Source organism: Petromyzon marinus, chromosome 75, assembly GCF_048934315.1.
Source record: "Petromyzon marinus isolate PM22_M1 ecotype Great Lakes invasive population chromosome 75, UKy_Petmar_22M1.pri1.0, whole genome shotgun sequence".
NCBI lineage: Eukaryota > Metazoa > Chordata > Hyperoartia > Petromyzontiformes > Petromyzontidae > Petromyzon > Petromyzon marinus.
This window is the reverse complement of record NC_133741.1, coordinates 4,265,777-4,288,004: the sequence shown is the minus strand read 5'-3', so window position 1 is coordinate 4,288,004 and position 22,228 is coordinate 4,265,777. Positions and strand designations below refer to the sequence as shown.

Sequence of the window (22,228 nt, the reverse complement as noted above, 5' to 3'; positions counted from 1 at the left end):
GCTACAGCTACTACTACTACTACTGCTACAGCTACTGCTACTACTGCTGCTGCTACAGCTACTACTACTATTACTGCTACAGCTACTACTACTGCTACTACTACTGCTGTTACTGCTACAGCTACTACTACTGTTACTGCTACTACTACTGCTGCTACTACTACTGCTGTTACTGCTACAGCTACTACAGCTACTACTACTGCTACTGCTGTTACTGCTACAGCTACTATTACTGCTACTACTGCTACTACTACTGCTACAGCTACTACTACTGTTACTGCTACAGCTGCTACTACTACTACTACTGCTACAGCTACTACTACTATTACTGCTACAGCTACTACTGCTACTACTTTTACTGCTACAGCTACTACTACTACTACTGTTACTGCTACAGCTACTACTACTATTACTGCTACAGCTACTACTACTACTACAGCTACTACTACTGCTACTACTACAGCTACTACTGCTACTACTATTACTGCTACAGCTACTACTACTACTGTTACTGCTACAGCTACTACTACTATTACTGCTACAGCTACTACTACTGCTACAGCTACTACTACAGCTACTACTACTGTTACTGCTACAGCTACTACTACTACTGCTACAGCCACTACTGCTACAGCTACTACTACTGCTACTACTACAGCTACTACTACTGCTACTACTACTACAGCTACTACTACTGCTACTACTACTACTGTTACTGCTACAGCTACTACTACTACTGTTACTGCTACAGCTACTACTACTGTTACTGCTACAGCTACTACTACTATTACTGCTACAGCTACTACTACTGCTACATCTACTACTACAGCTACTACTACTACTGCTACAGCTACTACTACTACTGCTACAGCCACTACTGCTACAGCTACTACTACTACTGCTACAGCTACTACTGCTACAGCTACTACTACTACTGCTACAGCTACTACTACTGCTACAGCTACTACTACTGTTACTGCTACAGCTACTATTACTACTGTTACTGCTACTACTGTTACTGCTACAGCTACTACTACTACTGCTGTTGCTGCTGCTGTTGCTGCTACAGCTACTACTACTACAGCTACTACTACTACTCCTACAGCTACTACTACTACTACAGCTACTACTGCTGCTACTACTACAGCTACTACTACAGCTACTACTCCTACAGCTACTACTACTGCTACTACTACAGCTACTACTACTATTGTTACTACTACAGCTACTACTACTGCTACAGCTACTACTACTGTTACTGCTACAGCTACTACTACTATTACTGCTACAGCTACTACTACAGCTACTACTACTACTACTGTTGCTGCTGCTGTTGCTGCTAGCGACTGACTAACAGCTCTTGCCCCTTCCAGCCCTGCGTGAGCTACGTGGGGTACCTTTGCCTTTGTAGGCCTGGACTCGGGCCACTTGCTGGCCTGCATGCTGGTGCAGTATGTGCTGCTGGTGGTGCTCGGTGGGACAGCCGGTTGTGTCGCAGTCTCCTTCATCTTCCAGATGGTACGTCGCTACGCACGCGGGCTCAGCCTCCCGCTCACTCGCTCACTCAGACGCTCACTCAGACGCTCACTCACTCACTCAGACGCTCACTCAGACGCTCACTCACTCAGACGCTCACTCAGACGCTCACTCAGACACTCACTCAGCCGCTCACTCGCTCACTCAGACGCTCACTCACTCACTCAGACGCTCACTCAGACGCTCACTCAGACGCTCACTCAGACGCTCAGCCACTCACTCACTCAGACGCTCACTCAACCACTCACTCACTCAGCCACTCGCCCACTCGCTCAGACGCTCACTCACTCACTCAGACGCTCACTCACTCAGCCACTCACTCACTCACTCAACCACTCACTCACTCAGACGCTCACTCACTCAGACGCTCACTCAGCCACTCACTCACTCACTCACTCACCCGCTCACTCACTCACTCAGACGCTCACTCAGCCACTCACTCACTCACTCACCCGCTCACTCACTCACTCAGACGCTCACTCAGCCACTCACTCACTCACCCGCTCTCTTAGACGCCCGCTCACTCGCTCACTCAGACGCTCAGCCACTCACTCAGACGCTCGCTCACTCAGACGCTCACTCACTCACTCAGACGCACAGCCACTCACCCAGCCACTCACTCACTCAGCCACTCACTCAGCCACTCACTCAGCCACTCACTCAGCCACTCACTCACTCAGCCACTCACTCACTCAGACGCTCGCTCACCCACTCGCTCACTCAGACGCTCAGCCACTCACTCAGCCGCTCACTCACTCAGCCGCTCACTCACTCACTCGCTCAATCAGCTGCACACCCACCCACACGCTCACCCACCCACTCATTCACCCACTCACTCACCCACTCATTCACTCACCCACTCACCCACCCACCCACTCACCCACCCACCCACCAACTCACCCACCCACCCACTCACCCACCCACACGCTCATCCACCTACCCACTCATTCACCCACTCACTCACCCACTCATTCACTCACCCACTCATTCACTCACCAACTCAACCACCCACCCACCCACTCACCCACCCACCCACCCACTCACTCACCCACCCACCCACTCACCCACTCACCCACCCACTCACCCACTCACAAACTCACCCACCCACTCACTCACCCACCCACTCACTCACTCACTCACCCACTCACCCACCCACCCACTCACTCACTCACCCACTCACTCACCCACTCACTCACTCACCCACCCACCCACTCACCCACTCACTCACCGATCCACGCAGCCTCAACTGAGTAGCTGGTGTAATGGTGGTGGTGGTGGTGTAGTGGTGGTGGTGTAGTGGTGGTGGTGTAGTGGTGGTGTAGCGGTGGTGGTGGTGGTGTAGTGGTGGTGGTGTAGTGGTGGTGGTGGAGTGGTGGTGGAGCGGTGGTGGAGCGGTGGTGGAGCGGTGGTGGAGCGGTGGTGGTGTAGTGAACATCGCCAGCACTGGAGAGACAAAGGCGGCCGGGCGTGGTGCTGGTAGCCACCCCCTCTGTGTGTGCCACAGTGCCGGTAGCCTTCATAGGCGCTGCTACTCGCTACTGACAGCACTTGCCCCTACAGCCTGCTAGAGGCTACACGGGGGATCTTTGTCTGTGTGTAGGTGCTACTGACAGCACTTGCCCCTACAGCCTGCTAGAGGCTACACGGGGGATCTTTGTCTGTGTGTAGGTGCTACTGACAGCACTTGCCCCTACAGCCTGCTAGAGGCTACACGGGGGATCTTTGCCTGTGTGTAGGTGCTACTGACAGCACTTGCCCCTACAGCCTGCTAGAGGCTACACGGGGGATCTTTGTCTGTGTGTAGGTGCTACTGACAGCACTTGCCTCTACAGCCTGCTAGAGGCTACACGGGGGATCTTTGTCTGTGTGTAGGTGCTACTGACAGCACTTGCCCCTACAGCCTGCTAGAGGCTACCTGGGGGATCTTTGTGTATAGGTGCTACTGGCAGCACTTGCCCCTAGAGTCTTGTGAACGCTACCCGGGGGACCTTTGTCTGTGTGTATGTGAAGGGTTACCTCTGCCTGGGCTACTACTACTCAGCGACTGAAAACTACGACATCAAGTGGACAATGCCTCACTGTGTACTCACCCTGAAGCTCATTGGTGGGTGGGTGGGTGCGTGAGTGGGTGGGTGAGTGGGTGAGTGGGTGGGTGAGTGGGTGAGTGAGTGGGTGGGTGAGTGAGTGAGTGGGTGGGTGGGTGGGTGAGTGGGTGAATGGGTGGGTGAGTGGGTGGGTGAGTGAGTGGGTGGGTGAGTGAGTGGGTGAGTGGGTGGGTGGGTGGGTGAGTGAGTGGGTGAGTGGGTGGGTGAGTGGGTGGGTGGGTGGGTGAGTGGGTGGGTGGGTGAGTGGATGAGTGGGTGAGTGAGTGAGTGAGTGGGTGAGTGAGTGAGTGAGTGGGTGGGTGAGTGGGTGGGTGAGTGAGTGGGTGAGTGAGTGGGTGGGTGGGTGGGTGAGTGGGTGGGTGGGTGAGTGGGTGGGTGGGTGAGTGGGTGGGTGAGTGAGTGGGTGGGTGAGTGGGTGGGTGAGTGAGTGAGTGGGTGGGTGAGTGGGTGGGTGGGTGAGTGGGTGAATGGGTGGGTGGGTGAGTGGGTGGGTGAGTGGGTGAGTGGGTGAGTGAGTGGTGAGTGAGTGGTGAGTGAGTGACACAGTGCTGCTGTTTCCTAACAGGAGCGGCGATTGACTTTTACGATGGCCAAAAAAAACCGGTACAGCACTCACCACTCACTCACCACTCACCACTCACTCACTCACCCACCCACTCACTCACTCACCCACCCACCCACTCACCCACCCACTCACTCACCCACCCACTCACCCACTCACTCACCCACTCACTCACTCATCCACTCACCCACCCACTCACCCACCCACCCACTCACCCACTTACTCACCCACACACTCACTCACTCACCCACCCACTCACTCACCCACTCACCCACTCACTCACCCACCCACTCACTCACCCACTCACTCACCCACTCACTCACTCACTCACCCACCCACCTACTCACTCACCCACTCACCTACTCACTCATCCACCCACCCACTCACCCACTTACTCACCCACTCACCCACCCACTCACTCACCACTCACTCACCACTCACTCACCCACCCACTCACCCACTCACTCACCCACCCACTCACTCACCCACTCACTCACCCACTCACTCACCCACTCACTCACTCACTCACCCACTCACTCACTCACCCACTCACTCACCCACTCACTCACTCACCACTCACTCACCCACTCACTCACTCACTCACCCACCCACTCACTCACTCACTCACCCACCCACTCACTCACTCACCCACCCACTCACTCACCCACTCACTCACCCACCACTCACTCACCACTCACTCACTCACCACTCACTCACCACTCACTCACTCACCACTCACTCACTCACCACTCACTCACTCACCACTCACTCACTCACCACTCACTCACCACTCACCACTCACTCACCACTCACTCACTCACCACTCACTCACCACTCACTCACTCACCACTCACTCACCACTCACTCACTCACCACTCACTCACCCACTCACTCACCCACCCACTCACTGACCCACCCACTCACTCACCCACTCACTCACCACTCACTCACTCACCCACTCACTCACCACTCACTCACTCACCACTCACTCACCCACTCACTCACCACTCACTCACTCACCCACTCACTCACTCACCCACTCACTCACCCACTCACCCACCCACTCACTCACCCACCCACTCACCCACCCACTGACTCACCCACTCACTCACCCACTCACTCACCCACCCACTCACTCACTCACCCACTCACTCACCCACTCACTCACCCACCCACCCACTCACTCACTCACCCACTCACTCACTCACCACTCACTCACCACTCACTCACTCACCCACCCACTCACTCACCACTCACCCACTCACCCACTCACCCACCCACTCACTCACCCACTCACCCACCCACTCACTCACTCACCCACCCACTGACTCACTCACTCACTCACCCACTCACCCACTCACTCACCCACCCACTCACTCACCACTCACTCACCCACTCACTCACCCACTCACCCACCCACTCACTCGCCACTCACTCACCACTCACTCACTCACTCACCCACTCACCCACCCACTCACTCACCCACCCACCCACTCACTCACTCACTCACCCACCCACTGACTCACCCACTCACTCACCCACTCACTCACCCACCAAACTGACTCACCCACTCACTCACCCACTCACCCACCCACTCACCTACTCACTCACCCACTCACCCACCCACCCACTCACCCACTTACTCACCCACTCACTCACCCACTCACTCACCCACCCACCCACTCACCCACCCACCCACTCACCCACCCACCCACTCACCCACCCACTCACTCACCCACCCACCCACCCACTCACCCCCCACCCACCCCCCCCACTCTCCCTGCAGGAGTGTCTCTCCCCCGAGCAGGGCGTCTATGCTCAGCAGCGTTGTCCCACCCTGCTGGAAGTTTCCGGCTTTGGCCTCTTCTACGGAGGCCTCCTGGTAGGACCACAATTCTCACTCCGCCAGTACCTCCGTCACTGTCACGGAGAGCTCACCGACTCACCGGGACAGCCTCCACAAAGGTGAGCTCGCTCACCCGCTCACTCAGCCGCTCACTCAGCCATTCACTCACTCACTCAGCCACTCACTCACTCACTCACCCACTCACTCACTCACTCGCTCATTCACTCACTCACCCACTCACTCACCCACTCACTCACCCACCCACCCACTCACCCACTCACTCAGCCACTCACTCACTCACTCACCCACTCACTCACTCACTCACCCACTCACTCACTCATTCACCCACTCACCCACCCACTCACTCACTCACCCGCTCACTCACTCACCCGCTCATTCACTCACTCACCTACTCACTCACCCACTCACCCACTCACTCACCCACCCACCCACTCACCCACTCACTCACCCACTCACTCACCCACTCACTTACCCACTCACCCACTCACTCACTCACTCATCACTCACTCACCCACTCACTCCCTCACCCACTCACTCACTCACTCACCCACTCACTCACTCACCCATCCACTCACCCACTCACTCACCCCCCATCCATCCACTCATTCACTCACCCACCCACTCACTCACCACTCACCCACTCACTCACCCACCCACCCACTCACTCACTCACCCACTCACCCACCCACTCACTCACTCACCTATTTGTGGTGGTGGTGGTTATAGTGGTTATAGTTGTGGTAGTAATGGTGGTTGTGGTGGTGGTGGCTATAGTAGTTATAGTTGTGGTAGTAGTGGTGGTTGTGGTGGTGGTGGCTATAGTAGTTATAGTTGTGGTAGTAGTGGTGGTTGTGGTGGTGGTGGCTATAGTGGTTATAGTTGTGGTAGTAGTGGTGGTTGTGGTAGGTGGTGGTGGTTATAGTGGTTATAGTTGTGGTAGTAGTGGTGGTTGTGGTGGTTGTGGTAGGTGGTGGTGGTGTTTATAGTGGTTATAGTTGTGGTAGTAGTGGTGGTTGTGGTGGTGGTGGCTATAGTAGTTATAGTTGTGGTAGTAGTGGTGGTGGTGGTGGCTATAGTGGTTATAGTTGTGGTAGTAGTGGTGGTGGTGGTGGCTATAGTAGTTATAGTTGTGGTAGTAGTGGTGGTGGTGGTGGCTATAGTGGTTATAGTTGTGGTAGTAGTGGTGGTGGTGGTGGCTATAGTAGTTATAGTTGTGGTAGTAGTGGTGGTTGTGGTGGTGGCTATAGTAGTTATAGTTGTGGTAGTAGTGGCGGTTGTGGTGGTTGTGGTAGGTGGTTGTGGTGGCTATAGTAGTTATAGTTGTGGTAGTAGTGGTGGTGGCTATAGTAGTTATAGTTGTGGTTGTAGTGGTGGTTGTGGTGATGGTGGTGATGGTGGTGGCTATAGTGGTTATAGTTGTGGTCGTAGTGGTGATGGTTGTGGTGGTGATGATGGTGGTGGTTGTGGTGGTGATTGTTTTGATGATGGTGGTGATGGTGGTGATGGTGGTGATGGTGGTGGTGATGGTGGTGATGATGTTGGTGGTGATGGTGGTGGTTGTGGTGGTTGTGGTTGTGGTGGTGGTGGTGGTGGTGATGATGATGGTGGTTGTTGTGATAATGGTTGTGGTGGTTGTGGTGCTTGTGGTGGTTGTGGTGGTTGTGGTTGTGGTTGTTGTGGTGATGGTGGTGATGATGGTGGTGGTTGTGGTGGTGGTTGTGGTGGTGGTTGTGGTGGTGGTTGTGGTTGTGGTGGTGGTGGTGATGATGATGGTGATTGTGGTGGTGGTGGTGGTGGTGATGATGATGGTGATTGTGGTGGTGGTGATGGTGGTGATGGTGGTGGTGATGGTGGTGATGGTGATGGTGGTGATGGTGATGATGGTGGTGGTTGTGGTGGTGATCATGGTTGTGGTGGTGGTTGTTGTGATGATGGTTGTGGTGGTGGTTGTTGTGATGATGGTTGTGGTGGTGGTTGTTGTGATGATGGTTGTGGTGGTGGTTGTTGTGATGATGGTTGTGGTGGTGGTTGTTGTGATGATGGTTGTGGGGGTGGTTGTTGTGATGATGGTTGTAGTGGTGGTTGTTGTGATGATGGTTGTGGTGGTGGTTGTTGTGATGATGGTTGTGGTGGTGATCATGGTGGTGGTGGTTGTTGTGATGATGGTTGTGGTGGTGGTTGTTGTGATGATGGTTGTGGTGGTGGTTGTTGTGATGATGGTTGTGGTGGTGGTTGTTGTGATGATGGTTGTGGTTGTTGTGATGATGGTTGTGGTGGTGGTTGTTGTGATGGTGGTTGTGGTGGTGGTTGTTGTGATGATGGTTGTGGTGGTGGTTGTTGTGATGATGGTTGTGGTGGTGGTTGTTGTGATGATGGTTGTGGTGGTGGTTGTTGTGATGATGGTTGTGGTTGTTGTGATGATGGTTGTGGTGGTGGTTGTTGTGATGGTGGTTGTGGTGGTGGTTGTTGTGATGATGGTTGTGGTGGTGGTTGTTGTGATGATGGTTGTGGTGGTGGTTGTGGTGGTGATGATGGTGGTGGTGGTTGTTGTGATGATGGTTGTGGTGGTGGTTGTTGTGATGATGGTTGTGGTGGTGGTTGTTGTGATGATGGTTGTGGTGGTGGTTGTTGTGATGATGGTTGTGGTGGTGGTTGTTGTGATGATGGTTGTGGTGGTGGTTGTTGTGATGATGGTTGTGGTGGTGGTTGTTGTGATGATGGTTGTGGTGGTGGTTGTTGTGATGATGGTTGTGGGGGTGGTTGTTGTGATTATGGTTGTAGTGGTGGTTGTTGTGATGATGGTTGTGGTGGTGGTTGTTGTGATGATGGTTGTGGTGGTGATCATGGTGGTGGTGGTTGTTGTGATGATGGTTGTGGTGGTGGTTGTTGTGATGATGGTTGTGGTGGTGGTTGTTGTGATGATGGTTGTGGTGGTGGTTGTTGTGATGATGGTTGTGGTGGTGGTTGTTGTGATGATGGTTGTGGTGGTGGTTGTTGTGATGATGGTGGTGGTTGTTGTGATGATGGTTGTGGTGGTGGTTGTTGTGATGATGGTTGTGGTGGTGGTTGTGGTGGTGATGATGGTTGTGGTGGTGGTTGTTGTGATGATGGTTGTAGTGGTGGTTGTTGTGATGATGGTTGTGGTGGTGGTTGTTGTGATGATGGTTGTGGTGGTGGTTGTTGTGATGATGGTTGTGGTGGTGGTTGTTGTGATGATGGTTGTGGTGGTGGTGGTTGTTGTGATGATGGTTGTGGTGGTGGTTGTTGTGATGATGGTTGTGGTGGTGGTTGTTGTGATGATGGTTGTGGTGGTGGTTGTTGTGATGATGGTTGTGGTGGTGGTGGTTGTTGTGATGATGGTTGTGGTGGTGGTGGTTGTTGTGATGATGGTTGTGGTGGTGGTTGTTGTGATGATGGTTGTGGTGGTGGTTGTTGTGATGATGGTTGTAGTGGTGGTTGTTGTGATGATGGTTGTGGTGGTGGTTGTTGTGATGATGGTGGTGGTTGTTGTGATGATGGTTGTGGTGGTGGTTGTTGTGATGATGGTTGTGGTGGTGGTTGTTGTGATGATGGTTGTGGTGGTGGTTGTTGTGATGATGGTTGTGGTGGTGGTTGTTGTGATGATGGTGGTGGTTGTTGTGATGATGGTTGTGGTGGTGGTTGTTGTGATGATGGTTGTGGTGGTGGTTGTTGTGATGATGGTTGTGGTGGTGGTTGTTGTGATGATGGTGGTGGTTGTTGTGATGATGGTTGTGGTGGTGGTTGTTGTGATGATGGTTGTGGTGGTGGTTGTGGTGGTGATGATGGTTGTGGTGGTGGTTGTTGTGATGATGGTTGTAGTGGTGGTTGTTGTGATGATGGTTGTGGTGGTGGTTGTTGTGATGATGGTTGTGGTGGTGGTTGTTGTGATGATGGTTGTGGTGGTGGTTGTTGTGATGATGGTTGTGGTGGTGGTGGTTGTTGTGATGATGGTTGTGGTGGTGGTTGTTGTGATGATGGTTGTGGTGGTGGTTGTTGTGATGATGGTTGTGGTGGTGGTTGTTGTGATGATGGTTGTGGTGGTGGTGGTTGTTGTGATGATGGTTGTGGTGGTGGTGGTTGTTGTGATGATGGTTGTGGTGGTGGTTGTTGTGATGATGGTTGTGGTGGTGGTTGTTGTGATGATGGTTGTAGTGGTGGTTGTTGTGATGATGGTTGTGGTGGTGGTTGTTGTGATGATGGTGGTGGTTGTTGTGATGATGGTTGTGGTGGTGGTTGTTGTGATGATGGTTGTGGTGGTGGTTGTTGTGATGATGGTTGTGGTGGTGGTTGTTGTGATGATGGTTGTGGTGGTGGTTGTTGTGATGATGGTGGTGGTTGTTGTGATGATGGTTGTGGTGGTGGTTGTTGTGATGATGGTTGTGGTGGTGGTTGTTGTGATGATGGTTGTGGTGGTGGTTGTTGTGATGATGGTTGTGGTGGTGGTTGTTGTGATGATGGTTGTGGTGGTGGTGCAGTGTGGGTCCCGCTCTTGAGAGAATGGCTCTTGGACTCTTCTATGTCTTGGTGTTCGCTGTTGGAGGGCCATACTTCCCCGATTCCTACCTCCTGTCTGCAGAATACCAGGTGAGCACTGTTACGCTCACCACCCACGCTCACCACCCACGCTCACCCGCTCGTCGCTCACTCACCCACTCACTCACCCACTCATTCATTCACCCACTCACTCATTCACTCAATCACCCATTCACTCAATCACCCATTCACTCACTCACTCGCTCACCCAGTCACTCACTCACCCATTCACTCACTCACCCACTCACCCACTCACTCACTCGCTCACCCACTCACCCATTCACCCATTCACCCATTCACCCACTCACCCATTCACTCACTCACTCACCAAGTCACTCACCCACTCCCTCGCCCATTCACTCGCTCGCTCACTCACCCACTCACCCACCCACTCACTCTACACTCACTCACCCACTCACCCACCCACTCACTCACTCACTCACCCACCCACTCGCCCATTCACTCGCTCACTCATGCACTCACCCACTCACTCGCTCACTCATGCACTCACCCACTCACTCACTCAAGCATTCACTCACGCACTCACCCACTCACTCGCTCACCCACTCACCCATTCACTCACTCACCCATTCACTCACCCGCTCACCCATTCACTCACTCGCTCGCCCACTCACTCACTCGCTCACCCACTTGCTCACCCACTCACTGACCCACTCACTCACCCACTCACTCACCCATTCACTCACCTGTTCGCTCGCTCGCCCACTCGCCCGCTCACCCAATTACCCCCCCTTTCACTCGCCCATTCACTAACCCATTCACTCACTCGCTCACCCATTCACTCACCCACTCACCCACCCAATTCACTCACTCGCTCACCCTCTCACTCACTCACCCATTCTCTCACCCACTCACCCACCCAATTCACTCACCCACTCACTCGCTCACCCATTCACTCACCCACTCACCCACCCAATTCACTCACCCACTCACTCACCCAATTCACTCACTCGCTCACCCATTCACTCACCCACTCACCCACCCAATTCACTCACCCACTCACTCACCCAATTCACTCACCCACCCAATTCACTCACCGACTCACTCACCCACCCATTTACTCACTCGCTCACCCATTCACTCACCCACTCACCCACCCAATTCACTCACCCACCCAATTCACTCACCAACTCACCCACTCACTCACCCACCCACTCACCCACCCACTCACCCACCCAATTCACTCACTCACCCACCCACTCACTCACTCACCCACTCACTCGCTCACCCACTCACTCGCTCACCCACTCACCACTCACTCACCCACTCACCACTCACTCATCACTCATCCACTGACCTCTCTGTGTCTCTGTACGTTTCTGTGTGTCTGTGTGTCTGTACGTGTCTGTGTGTGTCTGTACGTGTCTGTGTGTCTGTGTGTATCTGTACGTGTCTGTGTGTATCTGTACGTGTCTGTGTATCTGTGTGTCTGTACGTGTCTGTGTATCTGTGTGTCTGTGTATCTGTGTGTCTGTGTGTCTGTACGTGTCTGTGTGTCTCTGTACGTGTCTGTGTGTCTCTGTACGTGTCTGTGTCTCTGTACGTGTCTGTGCCTCTGTACGTCTCTGTGTGTCTTTGTGTCTGTACGTGTCTGTGTCTCTGTGTGTGTCTGTACGTGTCTGTGTGTCTCTGTGTGTGTCTGTGTCTCTGTACGTGTCTGTGTGTGTCTGTACGTGTCTGTGTGACTCTGTACGTGTCTGTGTGTGTGTGTCTCTGTGTGTGTGTCTGTGTGTGTGTGTCTGTGTGTGTGTGTCTGTGTGTGTGTGTGTGTGTCACTGTGTGTGTGTGTCTGTGTGTGTGTGTCTGTACGTGTCTGTGTGTGTGTCTGTGTGTGTGTGTCTGTGTGTGTCTGTCTGTGTGTGTGTGTCTGTGTGTCTGTGTGTGTGTCACTGTGTGTGTGTGTGTGTCTGTGTGTGTCTGTGTGTGTGTGTGTCTGTGTGTGTGTCTGTGTGTCTGTGTGTGTGTCACTGTGTGTCTGTGTGTGTGTCACTGTGTGTGTGTCTGTGTGTGGGTGTGTCTGTGTGTGTGTGTGTCACTGTGTGTCTGTGTGTGTCTGTGTGTGTGTCTGTGTCTCTGTGTGTGTCTGTGTGTGTCTATGTGTGTGTGTGTGTCTGTGTGTGTGTCTGTGTGTGTCTGTGTGTGTCTGTGTGTCTGTGTGTGTGTCTGTGTGTCTGTGTGTGTGTCACTATGTGTGTGTGTGTCTGTGTGTGTGTCTGTGTGTGTGTGTGTGTCTGTGTGTGTGTCTGTGTGTCTGTGTGTGTGTCACTGTGTGTCTGTGTGTGTGTCACTGTGTGTGTGTCTGTGTGTGGGTGTGTCTGTGTGTGTGTGTGTCACTGTGTGTCTGTGTGTGTCTGTGTGTGTGTCTGTGTCTCTGTGTGTGTCTGTGTGTGTCTATGTGTGTCTATGTGTGTGTGTGTGTCTGTGTGTGTGTCTGTGTGTGTCTGTGTGTGTCTGTGTGTCTGTGTGTGTGTGTGTCTGTGTGTCTGTGTGTGTGCAGGCTCAGCCGCTGTGGTATCGCTGTGTTCACCTTGCCTTCTGGGGGAAGATCGCTCTCTACAAATACCTGTGCTGTTGGCTCCTAGCGGTGATCCTCACACACACACTCACACTCACTCACTCAGTCACTCACTCACTCACACACTCACTCACTCACACACTCACTCACTCACACACTCACTCACTCAGTCACTCACTCACTCACACACTCACTCACTCACACACTCACACACACACTCACTCACACACTCACTCACTCACACACTCACTCACTCACACACTCACACACACACTCACACACTCACTCAGTCACTCACTCACTCACTCACACACTCACTCACCCACTCACTCACTCACTCACACACTCACTCACTCACTCACACACTCACTCACACACACACTCACACACTCACACACTCACTCACTCAGTCACTCACTCACTCACACACTCACTCACACACTCACACACTCACACACCCACTCACTCACACACTCACTCACTCACACACCCACTCACTCACACACTCACTCACACACTCACTCACTCACTCACACACTCACTCACACACTCACTCACTCACACACTCACTCACTCACACACTCACTCACTCAGTCACTCACTCACTCACTCACACACTCACTCACTCACACACTCACACACACACTCACTCACACACTCACTCACTCACACACTCACTCACTCACACACTCACACACACACTCACACACTCACTCAGTCACTCACTCACTCACTCACACACTCACTCACCCACTCACTCACTCACTCACTCACACACTCACTCACACACACACTCACACACTCACACACTCACTCACTCAGTCAGTCACTCACTCACACACTCACTCACACACTCACACACTCACACACCCACTCACTCACACACTCACTCACTCACACACCCACTCACTCACACACTCACTCACACACTCACTCACTCACTCACACACTCACTCACACACTCACTCACTCACACACTCACTCACTCACTCACACACTCACACACCCACTCACTCACACACTCACTCACACACTCACTCACTCACTCACACACTCACTCACACACACACTCACACACTCACACACTCACTCACTCAGTCACTCACTCACTCACACACTCACTCACACACTCACACACTCACACACCCACTCACTCACACACTCACTCACACACTCACTCACTCACTCAGTCACTCACTCACACACTCACTCACACACTCACTCACACACTCACACACTCACTCACTCAGTCACTCACTCACTCACACACTCACTCACACACTCACACACTCACACACCCACTCACTCACCCACTCACTCACACACTCACTCACCCACTCACTCACACACTCACTCACTCACACACTCACTCACAGACTCACTCACTCACACACTCACTCACTCAGTCACTGACTCACTCACACACTCACTCACTCAGTCACTCACTCACTCACACACTCACTCACTCACACACTCACTCACACACTCACTCTCTCACACACTCACTCACTCACACACTCACACACACACTCACACACTCACTCAGTCACTCACTCACTCAGTCACTCACTCACACACTCAGTCACACACTCACTCACACACTCACTCACTCACTCACTCACACACTCACTCACACACTCACTCACACACTCACTCACACACTCACTCCCACACTCACACACTCACTCACTCAGTCACTCACTCACTCACACACTCACTCACACACTCACACACTCACACACCCACTCACTCACCCACTCACTCACACACTCACTCACCCACTCACTCACACACTCACTCACTCACACACTCACTCACAGACTCACTCACTCACACACTCACTCACTCAGTCACTCACTCACTCACACACTCACTCACTCAGTCACTCACTCACTCACTCACACACTCAGTCACTCACTCACACACACACTCACACACTCACTCAGTCACTCACTCACTCACACACTCACTCACACACTCACACACTCACTCACACACTCACTCACACTCACTCACACACTCACTCAGTCACTCACTCAGTCACTCACTCAGACACTCACTCAGTCACTCACACACTCAGTCACTCACTCAGACACTCACTCAGTCACTCACACACTCACTCAGTCACTCACTCAGTCACTCACTCAGACACTCACTCAGTCACTCACACACTCACACACTCACACACTCACTCACTCAGTCACTCACTCAGACACTCACTCAGTCACTCACACACTCACTCAGACACTCACTCAGACACTCAGACACTCACACACTCACTCACTCAGTCACTCACTCCCTCACTCACACACTCTCGCACTCAGTCACTCACTCAGACACTCACTCAGACACTCAGACACTCACTCACTCAATCACACAGTCACTCAGTCACACACTCAGTCACTCACTCACTCAGACACTCAGTCACACAGTCACTCACTCAGTCACTCAGTCACTCACTCACTCAGACACTCACTTACTCACACACTCACTCACACAGTCACTCACTCACTCACCCACTCACTCACTCACCCACTCACTCACTCACCATTCACTCACTCACCACTCACTCACCACTCAATCACCACTCATTCACTCACCCACTCACCCACTCACCCACTCACCACTCACTCACTCACCACTCACTCACCACTCACTCACCACCCACTCACTCACTCACCACTCATCCACTCACCCACGCACTCACACACTCACTCACCACTCACTCACTCACTCACCCACTCACTCACGACTTACTCACTCACCCACTCACTCACCCACTCACTCACCAACTCACTCAGCCACTCACTCACCACTCACTCAGCCACTCACTCACCACTCACTCACCACTCTATCACCACGCACTCACCACTTACTCACCACTCATCCACTCACCCACCCACTGACACACTCATTCACACACTCACCCACCCACTCACTCACCCACCCACTCACTGTGTGTCTATGTGTCTATGTGTGTGTGTATCTGTGTGTGTGTCTGAGTGTGTGTCTATCTACTTGTGTGTGTTTATGTATCTATGTGTGTGTCTATGTGTGTGTGTGTATGTCTATGTGTGTGTGTCTATGTGTGTGTGTGTCTATGTGCGTGTGTCTATGTGTGTGTGTGTGTCTATGTGTGTGTGTGTATGTGTGTGTGTGTCTATCTGTGTGTGTGTGTGTGTCTATGTGTGTGTGTCTATGTGTGTGTGTCTGTGTGTGTGTCTATGTGTGTGTGTCTATGTGTGTGTGTCTATGTGTGTGTGTCTGAGTGTGTGTCTATATGTGTGTGTCTATCTGTGTGTGTCTATCAGGAGGGAGTCTGCATCCTGTGTGGACTGGCCTACTCCGGCCGCTCCCCGGACGGGCGATGTCGCTGGGACGCTTGTTGCAACATCCACGTGGCACGCTTTGAGCTCACCGTGCTCTTCACAGGCACCATCGCCTCCTTCAACACCAACACCAACACTTGGGTAGCCAGGTACAGCACCTCCATCACCAGCATCATCACCGTGCTCTTCACAGGCACCATCGCCTCCTTCAACACCAACACCAACACTTGGGTAGCCAGGTACAGCACCTCCATCATCATCATCATCACCAGCATCATCATCATCACCAGCATCATCACCGTGCTCTTCACAGGCACCATCGCCTCCTTCAACACCAACACCAACACTTGGGTAGCCAGGTACAGCACCTCCATCATCATCATCATCACCAGCATCATCATCACCATCATCATCACCGTGCTCTTCACAGGCACCATCGCCTCCTTCAACACCAACACCAACACTTGGGTAGCCAGGTACAGCACCTCCATCATCATCATCATCACCATCATCATCACCGTGCTCTTCACAGGCACCATCGCCTCCTTCAACACCAACACCAACACTTGGGTAGCCAGGTACAGCACCTCCATCACCAGCATCATCACCATCATCATCACTGTGCTCTTCACAGGCACCATCGCCTCCTTCAACACCAACACCAACACTTGGGTAGCCAGGTACAGCACCTCCATCACCAGCATCATCATCACCAGCATCATCATCACCAGCATCATCACCGTGCTCTTCACAGGCACCATCGCCTCCTTCAACACCAACACCAACACTTGGGTAGCCAGGTACAGCACCTCCATCATCATCATCATCATCACCAGCATCATCACCGTGCTCTTCACAGGCACCATCGCCTCCTTCAACACCAACACCAACACTTGGGTAGCCAGGTACAGCACCTCCATCATCACCATCATCACCATCATCATCATCGCCTCCTTCAACACCAACACCAACACTTGGGTAGCCAGGTACAGCACCTCCATCATCACCATCATCACCAGCATCATCATCATCACCAGCATCATCACCGTGCTCTTCACAGGCACCATCGCCTCCTTCAACACCAACACCAACACTTGGGTAGCCAGGTACAGCACCTCCATCACCAGCATCATCACCGTGCTCTTCACAGGCACCATCGCCTCCTTCAACACCAACACCAACACTTGGGTAGCCAGGTACAGCACCTCCATCATCACCTCCTTCATCATCACCAGCATCATCACCAGCATCATCACTGTGCTCTTCACAGGCACCATCGCCTCCTTCAACACCAACACCAACACTTGGGTAGCCAGGTACAGCACCTCCATCACCAGCATCATCACCGTGCTCTTCACAGGCACCATCGCCTCCTTCAACACCAACACCAACACTTGGGTAGCCAGGTACAGCACCTCCATCACCAGCATCATCACCGTGCTCTTCACAGGCACCATCGCCTCCTTCAACACCAACACCAACACTTGGGTAGCCAGGTACAGCACCTCCATCATCACCTCCTTCATCATCACCAGCATCATCACCAGCATCATCACTGTGCTCTTCACAGGCACCATCGCCTCCTTCAACACCAACACCAACACTTGGGTAGCCAGGTACAGCACCTCCATCATCACCTCCATCATCATCACCTGCATCATCACCTCCATCATCATCACCATCATCACCATCATCATCACCGTGCTCTTCACAGGCACCATCGCCTCCTTCAACACCAACACCAACACTTGGGTAGCCAGGTACAGCACCTCCATCATCACCTCCTTCATCATCACCATCATCATCACCGTGCTCTTCACAGGCACCATCGCCTCCTTCAACACCAACACCAACACTTGGGTAGCCAGGTACAGCACCTCCATCATCACCTCCATCATCATCACCTGCATCATCACCTCCATCATCATCACCATCATCACCATCATCATCACCGTGCTCTTCACAGGCACCATCGCCTCCTTCAACACCAACACCAACACTTGGGTAGCCAGGTACAGCACCTCCATCATCACCTCCTTCATCATCACCATCATCATCACCGTGCTCTTCACAGGCACCATCGCCTCCTTCAACACCAACACCAACACTTGGGTAGCCAGGTACAGCGTCACCATCATCATCATCACCAGCATCATCATCATCACCAGCATCACCATCGCCTCCTTCAACACCAACACCAACACTTGGGTAGCCAGGTACAGCACCTCCATCATCACCATCATCACCATCATCATCACCGTGCTCTTAACAGGCACCATCGCCTCCTTCAACACCAACACCAACACTTGGGTAGCCAGGTACAGCACCTCCATCATCACCTCCATCATCATCACCTGCATCATTACCTCCATCATCATCACCATCATCACCATCATCATCACTGTGCTCTTCACGGGCACCATCGCCTCCTTCAACACCAACACCAACACTTGGGTAGCCAGGTACAGCACCTCCATCACCACCAGCATCATCACCAGCATCATCACCGTGCTCTTAACAGGCACCATCGCCTCCTTCAACACCAACACCAACACTTGGGTAGCCAGGTACAGCACCTCCATCATCACCTCCTTCATCATCACCAGCATCATCCCTGTGCTCTTCACAGGCACCATCGCCTCCTTCAACACCAACACCAACACTTGGGTAGCCAGGTACAGCACCTCCATCACCACCAGCATCATCACCAGCATCATCACCAGCATCATCATCATCATCATCGCCTCCTTCAACACCAACACCAACACTTGGGTAGCCAGGTACAACACTGTCACCACCATCATCATCACCAGCATCACCATCGCCTCCTTCAACACCAACACCAACACTTGGGTAGCCAGGTACAGCATCTCCATTATCATCATCATCACCTACATCATCACCTCCATCATCATCACCATCATCACCATCAGCATCACTGTGCTCTTCACGGGCACCATCGCCTCCTTCAACACCAACACCAACACTTGGGTAGCCAGGTACAGCACCTCCATCATCACCTCCTTCATCATCACCATCATCATCACTGTGCTCTTCACAGGCACCATCGCCTCCTTCAACACCAACACCAACACTTGGGTAGCCAGGTACAGCGTCACCATCATCATCATCACCAGCATCACCAGCATCATCATCATCACCAGCATCATCATCATCATCATCATCGCCTCCTTCAACACCAACACCAACACTTGGGTAGCCAGGTACAGCACCTCCATCATCACCTCCATCATCATCACCTGCATCATCACCTCCATCATCATCACCATCATCACCATCATCATCACTGTGCTCTTCACGGGCACCATCGCCTCCTTCAACACCAACACCAACACTTGGGTAGCCAGGTACAGCACCTCCATCATCACCATCATCACCAGCATCATCACTGTGCTCTTCACAGGCACCATCGCCTCCTTCAACACCAACACCAACACTTGGGTAGCGAGGTACAGCACCTCCATCATCATCATCATCATCACCAGCATCATCATCATCACCAGCATCATCATCACCAGCATCATCACCGTGCTCTTCACAGGCACCATCGCCTCCTTCAACACCAACACCAACACTTGGGTAGCCAGGTACAGCACCTCCATCATCACCTCCTTCATCATCACCATCATCATCACCGTGCTCTTCACAGGCACCATCGCCTCCTTCAACACCAACACCAACACTTGGGTAGCCAGGTACAGCACCTCCATCAACATCATCATCACCAGCATCACCAGCATCATCATCAGCATCATCATCGCCTCCTTCAACACCAACACCAACACTTGGATAGCCAGGTACAGCACCTCCATCATCGCAAGCATCATCACCAGCATCATCACCAGCATCATCATCGCCTCCTTCAACACCAACACCAACACTTGGGTAGCCAGGTACAGGACCTCCATCATCACCTCCTTCATCATCACCATCATCATCACCGTGCTCTTCACAGGCACCATCGCCTCCTTCAACACCAACACCAACACTTGGGTAGCCAGGTACAGCACCTCCATCATCATCATCATCACCAGCATCACCAGCATCATCATCAGCATCATCATCGCCTCCTTCAACACCAACACCAACACTTGGGTAGCCAGGTACAGCACCTCCATCATCACCTCCTTCATCATCACCATCATCATCACCGTGCTCTTCACAGGCACCATCGCCTCCTTCAACACCAACACCAACACTTGGGTAGCCAGGTACAGCACCTCCATCAACATCATCATCACCAGCATCACCAGCATCATCATCAGCATCATCATCGCCTCCTTCAACACCAACACCAACACTTGGATAGCCAGGTACAGCACCTCCATCATCGCAAGCATCATCACCAGCATCATCACCAGCATCATCATCGCCTCCTTCAACACCAACACCAACACTTGGGTAGCCAGGTACAGCACCTCCATCATCATCATCACCAGCATCATCATCACCAGCATCATCACCAGCACATCACCACCACCATCATCATCATCATCATCGCCTCCTTCAACCCCAACACCAACACTTGGGTAGCCAGGTACAGCACCTCCATCATCACCAGCATCACCACCATCATCACCATCATCATCACCATCATCATCACCAGCATCATCACCTCCATCATCACCAGCATCACCACCATCATCATCATCACCAGCATCATCATCATCGCCATCATCATCATCACCATCATCATCACCAGCATCATCACCAGCATCATCATCATCACCTCCATCATCACCAGCATCACCACCATCATCATCATCACCAGCATCATCATCATCGCCATCATCATCATCATCACCATCATCATCGCCAGCATCATCATCATCACCAGCATCATCACCAGCATCATCAGCATCGCCTCCTTCAATACCAACACCATCACCACCACCATCATCACCATCATCATCACCATCATCACCATCATCATCACCACCATCATCAGCATCGCCTCCTTCAACACCAACACCAACACATGGGTAGCCAGGTACAGCACCTCCATCATCATCACCACCAGCATCATCACCAGCATCATCACCAGCACCATCACCATCATCACCACCACCATCACCATCATCACCACCATCACCACCATCATCATCATCACCACCATCACCACCATCACCACCATCATCATCACCACCACCATCAACACCACTATCACCACCATCCTGTTCACTGTATGTGTATCTATGTGTACAGTGAGGGAAAAAAGTTATTTGATCCCCTGCTGATTTTGTACGTTTGCCCACTGACAAAGAAATGATCAGTCTATAATTTTAATGGTAGGTTTATTTGAACAGTGAGAGACAGAATAACAACAAGAAAATCCAGAAAAACGCATGTCAAAAATGTTATAAATTGATTTGCATTTTAATGAGGGAAATAAGTATTTGACCCCCTCTCAATCAGAAAGATTTCTGGCTCCCAGGTGTCTTTTATACAGGTAACGAGATGACATTAGGAGCACACTCTTAAAGGGAGTGCGTGTGTGTGTGTGTATGTACGTGTGTGTGTATGTACGTGTGTGTGTATGTACGTGTGTGTGTGTATCTACGTGTGTGTATCTACGTGTGTGTGTGTGTATGTACGTGTGTGTGTATCTACGTGTGTGTGTATGTATCTACGTGTGTGTGTGTGTATCTACGTGTGTGTGTGTGTATCTACGTGTGTGTGTGTGTATCTACGTGTGTGTGTGTGTATCTACGTGTGTGT

General features: G+C 52.2%; 1 protein-coding gene across 1 annotated transcript in view; it reads left to right on the top strand.

The window, feature by feature from the left end:
• Positions 1 to 1,440: 1,440 nt before the first annotated feature.
• LOC116958284 (uncharacterized) overlaps positions 1,441 to 22,228 on the top strand; it is a 60,352-nt gene continuing 39,564 nt past the window's right edge. Inside the window, exons 1-4 of the mRNA XM_076056431.1 lie at positions 1,441 to 1,518; positions 3,547 to 3,648; positions 5,990 to 6,085; positions 16,472 to 20,721. Coding sequence (XP_075912546.1) covers positions 1,441 to 1,518; positions 3,547 to 3,648; positions 5,990 to 6,085; positions 16,472 to 20,721 — 4,526 coding nt within the window. The remainder of the gene's footprint in view (positions 1,519 to 3,546; positions 3,649 to 5,989; positions 6,086 to 16,471; positions 20,722 to 22,228) is intronic.